At 44.7% G+C, this 12256-nt stretch overlaps 1 protein-coding gene across 1 annotated transcript in view; it reads right to left on the reverse strand.

Annotated features, from left to right (window-relative positions):
• Positions 1-447: 447 nt before the first annotated feature.
• Positions 448-12256, reverse strand: part of LOC124711837 — a 35252-nt gene continuing 23443 nt past the window's right edge. Inside the window, exon 2 of the mRNA XM_047242061.1 lies at positions 448-1410. Within this exon, the coding sequence (XP_047098017.1) occupies positions 669-1410 (742 nt within the window). The 3' untranslated portion in view covers positions 448-668. The remainder of the gene's footprint in view (positions 1411-12256) is intronic.

Genomic DNA, 12256 nt, shown 5'->3' on the forward strand with positions numbered 1-12256 from the left:
TCATCATTTTTTCACTTACTATTGGCTGCATTTGTTGCTATAGGTACACTTTTCTTCATAATTAAGAGAGACTGTTCGATGAACTTTGCATAGCATACAAACCATACTTACAGGTGTCTGAGACTCTAGAATCTATTTAATTTATGAAAAAATGAATGAGCTGTTTCGTTTTAAACTTTATGTTTAGAAAAAATTCAAATTTTTTAGTTAATTATCTCAATTTTTACCACAGTTTTAATATATTTGGAAAATTCTAGATTTCAATACACCTGTAAGTATGGTTTGTATGCTGTGCAAAATTCATCAAAGAATCTCTCTTAATTGTGAAGAAAAATGTACCTATAGCAACAAATGCAGCCAACAGTAAGTGAAACAAATGATGAAATTTCATATCTAAAAAAAAATTATTTTGTTATGATTTTGCACTTCCACTGCTATGAGTGTGAATCCTGAATCCTTCCTGGTCATGCTGTCAAAGTGTTATGAATTTATTTGTAAAAGTATAGGCAGTAGAAAATAAAATGTCCTGTGGTGCCTCTCCTGCTCCAAGTCAGCCCGTATGACGTCCTACCCCCCGTAAGTGATCTGAACAATCTTATTATTGTGTGTGCCCAACATTGTGTCAGCCCTGTAACTGGTAGCTGCCCAGGAATTTAAAAGAGTGGTATTTAAAAAACCGTTGTGTCGTTTTCAGAGAAGGACGACGTGGTTACCTCGTCTGGCATTCCGTCTGCACCAGTGAGTCTGAAGTTCAGTTTAGATACGAGGAGAGAATCCAGATTTGTGTGTAATGTGGAAGGAAAGCTGCCATTTGTAGTGACTTCCACATCCCCACTGGAATAGTCCGATATCGAGGCTACAGTAGAGACTGGTCCTTCGCCGCAAAGTGTCTGGAAAAGACACCTGTGTGCGTGTTTGCCATCGAAGAGCACGTCGAAATCGAACGGCCTGCTCGGGTCGTCCGTCGCCGGCCAGCACTGAAACGGTGGGAAAGTGCCGGAGAACGGACAAACCCATTTGTCCGCGACCAGTTTCTGGAACACGTCGCTCGCCGGAGGATCGGAGAGAGACGGGAAGTCGAGGTACGTGGCGAAGAAGCACGAATACGGGAGGGGCAGTATGGCGCGCAGCGGCAGCGACGTGGGCTGCTCCTCACGGGAGACTCCACACACGACGGTCGGCGCGCCGCCATGGAACGATATGGTGACGAGGCCGTCGCTGGTGACGAAGCGGTCGCCGTGGAGCTTGTCGGGCACGGGGAAGCACTTCTGCCACTGGGTGCCGGGGCGTCGGGCCGTGAGCGGGAACACGGGCCCCGGCAGGGGGGTCTCGCCGGCGAGGCAGTCGAACTGAGGCGTCCTGGTCGCGCTCATCAGCCGGTAGTTGTCGGGCCAGTGGGATCTGCGGAACCTGAAAACACCGACACACTATATTCACCTTTTGTGTTTGCAGCTCTCGTCCTTTTCTTTCCGCATTTGCTTTTAAACTATGGGATACAGCTTTCAAATAACTTACGGGAATTCAGCCAGGTAACACTTACAGCGACCGCCGATATTTCGGCGGGAGAACACCCCGCCATTTTCAAGGCAAACGGCAACGGACAGGCGGCGTACATGCAAATTTAAAACCTCGGTCTTTCTAGAACATCTGAACTCGATCCACCCGAACATTCGTTTTACGATGGAGGTGGAAGAGGATGGTTGCCTTCCCTTTCTTGACGTGTTGGTTAGGAGGAAGGATGATGGATCATTGGGACATGCAGTCTACAGGAGACGTACTCACACCGACTTGTACTTACAGGCTAATAGTTGCCACCATCCGGCTCAGCGTGAAGGGGTACTTCGTACCTTGGTACACAGGGCACATATTGTTTCTGACGCTGAGACTTTGCCAGCTGAGCTGTCCCATCTTGAAGTTACATTTCGTCAAAATGGTTATAGTGATTGACAGATTGAACGTGCGTTGCGCTATCGACCCACTGTACATCCGGTGAATGATGATAATTCTGAGTCAATACGTAAGTCTACTGCCTTTTTGCCTTACGTACGAAACACGTCCAACAAGATCGGTCGTATTTTATGGAAATATGATGTGAAATGTGTTTTTCCGACCTCCATCTGAAATTAGAGCACTTTTGAGTTCCGTTAAGGATGATCTTGGACTGAGTAAGGCGGGTGTATATCGTATTCCTTGTAGCTGCGGCATGGCATATATTGGTCAAACTATCAGGACCGTGGAGGACCGATGTACTGAGCATGAACGGCACACACGATTACAGCAGCCAAATAGATCTGCTATTGCCGAACATTGCTTGGATACTGGTCACCCCATGTTATATAATAACACCGAGATATTGGCATGCACGTCCAGCTATTGGGACAGTGTTATTAGGGAGGCAGTTGAGATTAAATTAGCGAGTAACCTCGTTAACAGGGATGGGGGTTTCTGTTTAAACTCTGCTTGGAATCCGGCTCTCTCCCTTGTCAAAAATCAGAGGGACAGAGTCAATGCTACCTCACCTGCGAATTCATAGTCTCACTATCGATAGCTCTGACTTTGGTCATCTTTGGTGGCACTAGTGTTCAGTGTGTGTGTTATCTTTCCTGCTTCAGTCCGAGAACCGAGATTTTAAATCTGCATGTACGCCCCCTGTTCGTTGCAGTTTGCCTTGAAAATGGCGGGGTGTTCTCCCGCCGAAATATCGACGGTCGCTGAAAGTGTTACCTGGCTGAATTTCCGGAAGTTATTTGAAAGTTGTATACGCAAGGAGAAACTCAGGTCTCACATATGGGATACAGGTTCCGCTTTTTTTTTTTGCCCAAACATGTTTCAGCACCTATGTGCCATTATATGTTGGTTTTTGTTTACTGAAAAATCGCAAAAAGTGAAAATATTTTAGGTTATAACTGATTTAACAAAGCGAGCCCTAAAGGAAGTTTTTGTTCGTTTTGCTTCTTACCGTGATTTTACATTATGTGGTGTTGCAGGACCAACTCTATAGTGTCCTGTTTGTCATCTTCAAACCAAACGATGTAAATGCAAATGTCATCGGCGTTTTAACACATCTCTTGTTTTTTAAAAACAATTTTTGGCATGTCAAAATGTTTTGTGCATATATTTGTTATTATACGCATTATTACCTTAAAAAGAATGAATAAAAGCGTTATGAGTTACCAACAAATGTGCTAAGAGTTATTGGAACCAACAAATCGTACTCATTTAGGCGTAAAGATGATGGTGATGCACAACCATCAGCTTCAACTTTGGGGCAATTTCAGTACCCTTTAATCTGTCTAACTGACTTTAAGAGACATTCCAGACTGTTATAAATACGACTAACAAATTCTGAAATAATAAAAGTATATATAAATATTTTTATGTTTTCAATCCCATCAAATTATTTTAGTGACATCGAGCTGCTTTTCGTCTTCATTCTAGCGACATTTAATTAAGTCTTGTTGGCAACACACCTACGAATGTCGTTTAGCTGTTTGAAGTCGCTTATATTTTAGCATTGTTGCTCAATGAGCATAACGTCATAATATTACAAGGTCGTTGTTACGATTGGTCACTTGGGGTGGAAGGAGCGGGAACTAAGATGGACAGAGGGGATTCTGAAGTTGTCTATTGCTTCTGGCACTGTTTGCTATGACTGTTACTTATCGGCGAATGAGGCGTGGCCTCCGTTTTCTTCCCTCAAGAAGCAGAGAGCGCGGCTATACACTATCTGTGGCGCTAGAAGAGCAGTAGGCTGGGGAAGCGTGGGGAGAGAAGTCTATGGGGGAGAGCGGCAGTTGGTGGGGGGTCGCTCAGAGCTCTATAGGGGAAAAGCCGTCCTAAACTGAGGCCTACACTCACATTTTTGGTACATATTAAGCGGGGCTCACCCACGCCCACAACTGCGACGTGACCTTCCGAAAAGGTCAGTAAAACCTACACATTTCTCTTGTTGCCATGTAAAAATTTGCTTCTTAAGGCCAGAACTCAGCGGGGTTTACACGCTCATCTCACTAGCATGTTGTGCAGACGCAATTGCAAGAGAATTCTGAAACGGTGGTGTATGAAGCTTATTAAGTGAGGAACTGAGGAAAAGTACGAGCAGCATCTGATGAAAAAGCACGTCCTCGGTATAAAATAAACGTGTAATGACTTCACTATGTTGTTCCAAAGCCCGTAGCATTTCCTGTTTCACCAGCCATCGATGGCCTTTAAAAATTACATTCTTTCATCGGAAAAGTCTGTAGTCAGTGTAATAACGCGGTAAATAATGAAATTTTGCATAATAACCATACGGCAAAATACTCTCCTCTTTGTATGCTATGATTTGCCAAGATCTCATTTGGATATTCAACCCGTTGTGAATATTTCACTCTGACGTTATCGCTGGCGCGGTGCGATCGCAAATGAGTGCGCCACGTCAGATCAGTTTTCTCGACATTGGTGACTGACAGAGGCTTCCAAGCAAGTCTAAAGAAAAATTCGATGTGTTAGCAAAATTTCATATGCAGCAACATATTATGTAATGTGCACCAGAAGCAAAATCATACCGACCCCTACTTTTCATGACAAAGTTTTTCGGATTTCGCGCAGTGTTCACCTTCCACGTAAATGTCACAATTATGTTTATTAACGAAATGATGGACACATCAGAATGAACCTGACATATAGTGCTACAAGTAAGCAAATATGAAATTTTTTTACCGAATAGTTTCTACAAAAGCGTTTGAGAAAGGTTGCAGGGCGTGTACGTCGATTCTGTCGTCGCCGACCGGCCGTAAGGTGCCAAGAGCTTGTCGGCCTCCCCTACTGAACACAGGAATGAACTCGCCGAGCTCTCACAATATCCTGCGCGACGTATACTCGCCGCTAGGGCCTGCGTTAGGTGGTGCTGGTGTGGCCTGTTGACTGGTAGCCAGGATGGGGCAAACCTGTATCCATCCTCCCTATTCGTGTTGTTAGTGTGTTTTATTATTTTTGTGGATTCTCTAGTCTTGCGTTTCGTTAGGGCTGGCGCTTAGCTAGTTCGCAATTATAATCATGAGACGTCTCTCGGATAAACCATCGCTGGAGGCACCATGCAAGACGATCGTCAATCTCACTGACATGGAGTTGTCTAATGAGGCGGTTTCGGTTCTGGAGAAGGGACTCAACTTTGCTCCCACCCCTAGGTTCACGCCGGTCGCGGACGTCGTCAGTGCAGTGGAACAGGTTGCAGCGCGATTACCACCTGAAGCAGCAGAAGAAGTGCGTCGGAAACCTGCCGGGCTCTGACCAGAACTAAACCTACGAAGACTAACATTTCCAGTAGAGAGACGGCGGCCATTGGGGACCTAAGAGAGTGCTCTGATACTGTTATCTTACCTGCTGACAAGGGCAATGCCACTGTTGTTCTTTCCCGTAAGGACTACATTGAGAAGATGCAGCGCCTGCTAGATGACGACTCCTATAGGACCCCACGAAGAAGGTGGAGAACAAGACCAGGGCTCTACTCAAGGACGCGGATCTACCAGAAGGGGACGCCAAGAAATTGTCACCTCAAGGATCTGTACCACCAAGACTTTATGGACTCCCTAAGGTCCACAAAGAGGGGGTACCTATGCGCCCTATTGTCAGCAACATTAGGGCACCTACTTACTTGCTGCAAAATATCTGGCTGAATTACTTAGCCCCTATGTAGGTAAAAGGAAAGACACTGATATCCTAGTGAGCTTCGACGTGGTTTCACTATTCACCAGGGTGCCTCTACGAGAGTCAGTCGAGCTTATTGGGCAGAAATTGGACGAGAAGACCACCACTCTTTAGGCATGTCTTGGCCTCAACGTATTTTTTGTTTGATGGGGAATACTATAAGCAAACGGATGGAGTCGCAATGGGCAGCCCACTCTCGCCGGTGGTCGTGAATTTGCACATGGAGTAGTTCGAGGAGGAAGCCTTGGCGTCATCCAATTGGAAACCTACTTGTTTCTTACGTTATGTCGATGACACGTTCGTCATCTGGCCCCATGGTAGGGACAAGCTCTTGGAATTCCTTACACACCTGAACTCCATACATCCAAACATCAAATTCACTATGGAGACCGAAGCAGATGGAAGATTACCTTTCCTGGACGTCATGGTCAAGAGAAGAGCTGATGGTACCCTGAGCCACGGTGTGTACAGGAAGAAAACGCACACTGACCTGTACCTGCACGCAGGCAGCTGCCACCACCTTTCTCAGAGGAATGGAATACTAAAAACACAAGTACACAGGGCGCGCAGCATCTCAGACGCAGAGAATCTGCCCCAGGAATTGGAACACCTCAAGACCGTGTTCCGAAATAACGGATACTCGGAATGGCAGATTAGACGCGCTTTTCGTCCCACCACGACAGTACAACCTGTGGAGACGGATGAATTCACGGAAGAAGAGGTAGCGACTGCCTTTATTCCGACAATGGCGCACTATGGGGGAAAATCGGCCGTATATTAAAGAAACACCGAGTTAAAATCGTCTTTCGCCCGCCCAATAAAACATGGGCATTACTGGCAAGTGTGAAAGATGACCTCGGTTTGAGGAAGGCCGGCATATACCAAATTCCCTGTGAGTGTGGGAAGACTTATATCGGACAAACAGTACGCACCAACGAAGATCGTTGCCGAGAACATCAAAGGCACACTCGACTGAAAGATCCAAATAAGTCGGCGGTAGCAGGGCACTGTTTGTCCGAGATACACAAGATGGATTATAAGCGTACCAAGATCCTGGCTCAGACCTCTAAATATTGGGACAGCGTTATAAGGGAAGGTATCGAAATTCGTACCAGGAAAGATCTTATCAACCGAGATTGAGGCTACAATCTCAGCAAGGCTTGGGACCCGGCACTGAATGTAATTAAGAAGACTCTCAGCAAGAAGTACGGACTGGCGACCAGGGTGGACGTAGCAAGCACATCGACGCTACGACAGATACCGACGCCCTCGTCTTCGCGACCACCGGCGCGTGGGCGCGGACGGCGAAGAGAGCGGCCCGCGGGGGGAGGGGGGGGGATTTAAATCGGCCGCCCGCCCTCAGGAGCTCAGTTCGTCAGCGCACTGACGATGGCGACATGTCTGATCGCCGAAATATTGTGCCCGTTGGACACTATGAACCGGCAGTATACCCGTGGACTGTTCGAGCAACAAATACGCCGGGAGAAACTGAAGAATCATTAGACAAATTGTTTCTTCTACATTTATTCTTATTCCTAAATACAACTTCAAACAGGAAAGTTGTATTTATGGCTTATTGAATTATAATTGGAGTACTACTATGGAATCTTGCTCACCCGAAACTTCGTAATCCTGCCTGTTCGCGGATTAAAATAATTCGAAATACTATCCTTGAATTTACTATCCTCACAGATCCAGCAGCTGGAGAGGCCTCTGTGATACCCCCTATACCTCTGGTTTTCAAACTGTGGGGTGGGCCCTCCAAAGGGGGGGAGGCTATGGGGATGTATAAAAGGGGGCGTGGCCAGTGCGAATGGTACCAACGCATTACTTAATTAAGAAAGTAGCTATTTGCACAAGACAAATGTGTTAGTACTGTAAGATGGCAAGAATATGCCCCTTACATTAAGTCATTAAAGATCACCTAACTCACGTTGAGCGAACAGTAGGGCTGAACAAAAATGACTGACAAGGCACAATGCATCTTGTAGAGGGTATAGTATGGACGTATTGGAATAATTAATATCAGGTGATGGTTTTAAAGTAATTCACATGACATGAAAACTTTGTGGAAACACGTCGATTTACTGGAGGCTAGTTTATCCCAGGGAAGTATTCGAGTTGACCGTGGCCAGCTGGGGAACGGCGAAGGGAAGCGACAATAGGCAGCTTAGGGCGGCTCAAGCTCTGAGAAAGCGGTAACAGGGCGTGGCCTCCAGCTGCCTTAAGATGAGTGACAGTGAGTGTGTGGTTGACCCCATGCTGGTGTACCGGGAAGCAGACGGAGAACTTGAATGCATGTTGATAAATGTACATCGTCCCATTTTCAGTGAAGCGTGCGAGGAAGCCACGCAAAGCTGTGGTGGAGTGGTCAACAGAGGCCAAAATATGCATGTTCGTGACTATAGCAACTTCACACAGAATTCACGGTCCACAGAGTCTGAAGTAGATCAGGTGAAGGGCGACAGAATGAAATACGCCGGCCTCCGATGGGAACATAGGACCAAGGAATCTGAAGTACTCTCCTTGGAGTCAGAATTCCGGAAAAATTGGTGTTTGTGCAGACGCTAACCTTGATGGGTGGCCTGGGAGGAGCTAAATAGCAGAAGTTGAGAGGAAGGGAAATTTTGTGGGAATTTGTTCACTTCCCAGAGCAGGCATTGGTCGGCGCTGGGAAGCGACGTATAACTAAAGCGACTTGCGCTGCAATTGGTGTAAGTGATTTCGCTGGAGAGGAAACCGAGGTGAAGAGCAGACTGGGAGAAGTCTCTGTAGGGGTCTTCCTTTGCCAGCTTGCCTAGAGAGTGGCCATGGCGTTCTTTACTCAGCTTGCCTGAGAAAGAGTGAGCATCTCTGCAGTTTAGTACTTAGCAAATGGAACGATTGAGCTTGGAGATAGGAAGTTTTGGTTAAGCTATGTACTGAGCAAGATAGCTAGGAGTGAATAGACGACAACAGCCTTGCAGCACCATGAGGTCGGCCGACATCCACACAACGACGCCGCTCCGCCACGCTGTTATCGGTGATATTGCGCCCGCTCCAGCCACTGATTAATTTGTTCGATCACGTCGGCAAAGTTTCCACAAGGGTTTCATGGGCTGTGTATTGTAGAATTCTTCTCGCGCTTTGCATTATGCCTGGGTCAGTCGATAGGAATTACTTTTGAGTTATCGCGCTTTACTCCACACAAACGTGATTTATTACCACTGCCTGGTAGGAGAGTCATATAATGTGATGATTGAAGGTCGTGAGTTAAAATAAATTTTTGCTAATTGACTGCATCTGTTTTCAATCAAGTAGTTGAAATCCCAAGTAATTTTCTTAATTAATTTTATGTTCAACATTTGCATCTGGTGTTCAATAGTTGAATATAACATCAGTGTGCACCCCTTTTTAATTAAAAGTGATCAATTCTGAATCAATTAATGTCAACACTGCCACCACAGTTCAATCAGGAGTCACAGGGTCTTATTACTTTCTTTGCATTATCTGACATTGCGGCAGTTTTGCACTCTCTGTTGATCTGTTAGTCAATTGGCTGGGGTGTACACACGCCAAAACCAGATAAGTGACGGGTGGGGTGTTACATATGGCGACCCTGCCAGGATACGATACTTCAGGATTTGCTAGGAAGTAGTCTTGAAAAAGGAAATTTTTCCATGTGATTCATTGCTTAGCTATTTTTAATTGAAAAATGGGTAGCATTAGTTACAATAAGTTACATTGTCTTCTGCATGTGCTGTCCTTTGCATTTATAGGTGCCTGTGCATTGTATTTGTGATTTGTTGGAGTACTTATGATGTGCAGTGCTGTAATCAGCCGATGCTGAGCACACAGAACACAATCATTGGCACTAGCCTTGATGGGGGAATGCTTCATGAACTGTTTGTCGGGTCACTGCTCACACCCAGTGTATTAATTTGTGTCCTGATATATGTTTCGCATTATCTAATTATTGAGAGTAAGGGGTACCTGGGTTTTGAGTTTTCGTGTAACATAAAAGTGCAAATGATAACGAAGGGAAAAGCCAAGACAACGGCACAATATAATCAGATTGTTACTCGGGAGAACATGGGTGATAGTAGGGAAAGCTCTACCGATGAGCGTGACGAACGCGAGCTGCAACTTCGTGAAACTGGGTCTCACGACTGGTTTAGTCCGCTGAATAGCAAGGACGTTGATTCAGGCAGTGATACTGAGGGTTCGGGGGACGCAGGGAGTACAGGATTAATCCACAAGTATGGAAGATCCAGCCTAAGAAGCCAGAGTGTGTTGGAACAAAACGGTGTGCGACCATTATCAAACGATTCATTCACAAGTGATCCGACGGGGGTGCGGAGACGGTACTTGTCTAGATATGGAAGGGTTCTTCAGAACAGAGGAGAAGAGTCGCATTTTCAATCACAAAAGAACGAGGATCAAAATGCTGCTACTCTCAAATATATTACGGACCTTTTGCAACAGATGCAAACAGTGAACTTAGAGCAGAGCGCCAACCTTAATGCCGAAATTAAAAAGGCGAATTCGGAGTTGAAAGAGCAAGTAAAACAGGAGGTAAAGAATCTCGGCGTCAAAATAGAGAAAGAGATTGTCATCATCAAACGAACGGCAATTGAAGCCAAATTAATTGCGAAAGGTGCAAGGAAAATAGCGAGGAAACTCGGGACTCCACGCAAAGCACGGCAAAAGTAGGAAGGGTCATGTTATCAAGGCTACAAAGCCGGATAAAACGTGTCGAAGAAAAGCAACAAGAGCAACCGGACATAGGGCCTAACGAGATTAAAAGTGATCAATTCTGAATCAGGTAATGTCAACACTGCCACCGCAGTTCAATCAGGAGTCACAGAGCGTTATTACTTTCTTTGCGTCATACGATATTGCGGCAGTTTTGCACTCTCTGTTGATCTGTTAGTCAATTGGCTGGGTTGAACACACGCCAAAACCAGATAAGTGACGGGTGGGGTGTTACAGTACTTATAACGAACTGTCTACCGGGTACCCATTATTTTCTGTGTACTCTGAGATTCATGTTCCTCTTAGATAATCAGTCTAACGGACCGTAGCCAATACGACCGCTGGAATTCATAGCATATGAGAACAGTAACGTGCGAAAACTTTGTCCATCGTCGCACGTCGGCCCGTTTCGGAACACTTCGTGTCCACTGTCTTCTGTAAAGGATTTCTCACAGCTTCAATGATACGGTAATTGTTGCCAGACATGGCGTAATTTCCAAGCAGCGCTGGCACTCGAGTTCTAGTTGGACTGAGTTGTTCAGTCACTATCGATCAAAGAAGTAGTTTAGTAGTGTTTACTTTTAATGTGAAAGCTATTTTTTTCTTTACTTCGTCATGAGTAACATGCAATGAACAATAACGAGCAAAAAGATATTTTTAAAAAAGTGGTTAACGAACCAGCATAGTGAGTAGGAGATCACGGGTTCGAATCCCAGTCCGGCACACATATTCACTCGTCGCTGCTGATGCCACACGAAGTTCTCATGCAGCTGACATCAATAATACGTTCCCTTCCCGATCCTTTCTCCAACCTCATCTTTCAGTTTAAATCACACTCAATACTGATAGTTATTTCCATCATGCACTTTCTTCTATTCAATCAATAATTTAAAATCTTTTCAAAAATATGCAAGATCATCCATCACATTGATTTATTTGTTTCTTTTTTTAATTAGTACATGTGTATACAAATCGTATATGTCTCCAATAAAATATTTATATTATAAAGTTTATGAAATTTTTTGCTCTTTTTACTCTTATCCGCGCGAATAGTTGCGACCGGCCGTAGTTCAGTCATCCAGTAGCGTCCCCATTCGAAGCACTTTGCGTGAACTGACTTCCGTTTCAGACTGCTCGCAGCCTCAAAGATCTGTCAGCAGTCCCCATTTTTCATCTAATCATTGCGATGTGTTCCAACAGACTTAATAATTTACACGATGTTTGCCACAAACTAGCCATCTCTGTAAAGAGTAGAGCCCGAATATGACGCAAATGCGTGTACTGACCATTTCAGGCAATAAACGCATATGCCGAAGAATTTTTTATTTAATATCTTGTATTTAGAAATTTTTAAAGGATACAAACCATTTGCTTGACTTCAATGGAGATGTTGCAGTAACTTGCATAGGCATCATAAGTACTGTGTTTTCTCATGTGATTTATGATCAAATTGAAGATTACGTAAAATTTATAGTAATTTGGTTGCACTAATTATTATTTTAGAACTGTAAAATTTTGGCAATTTTTGGAGGGCTTTGTATCGTAGAATTGTGTGTAAGACACAATACAATAGGCGTAAACCATTTTCTTCCCATGTCTATGTCAAGATGTTAGTCGACAAAGCACATATACAGGGTGGTCCACTGATCGTGACCGGGCCAAATATCTCACGAAATAAGCGTCAAACGAAAAAAGAAACTTGTCTAGCTCGAAGGGGGAAACCAGATGGCGCTGCCATAGGTCAAACGGATATCAACTGCGCTTTTTTAAAATAGGAACTCCCATTTTTATTATTCGTGTAGTGCGTAGAGAAATATGAATGTTTTAGTTGGAC

Source organism: Schistocerca piceifrons, chromosome 8, assembly GCF_021461385.2.
Source record: "Schistocerca piceifrons isolate TAMUIC-IGC-003096 chromosome 8, iqSchPice1.1, whole genome shotgun sequence".
NCBI classification, from domain to species: domain Eukaryota; kingdom Metazoa; phylum Arthropoda; class Insecta; order Orthoptera; family Acrididae; genus Schistocerca; species Schistocerca piceifrons.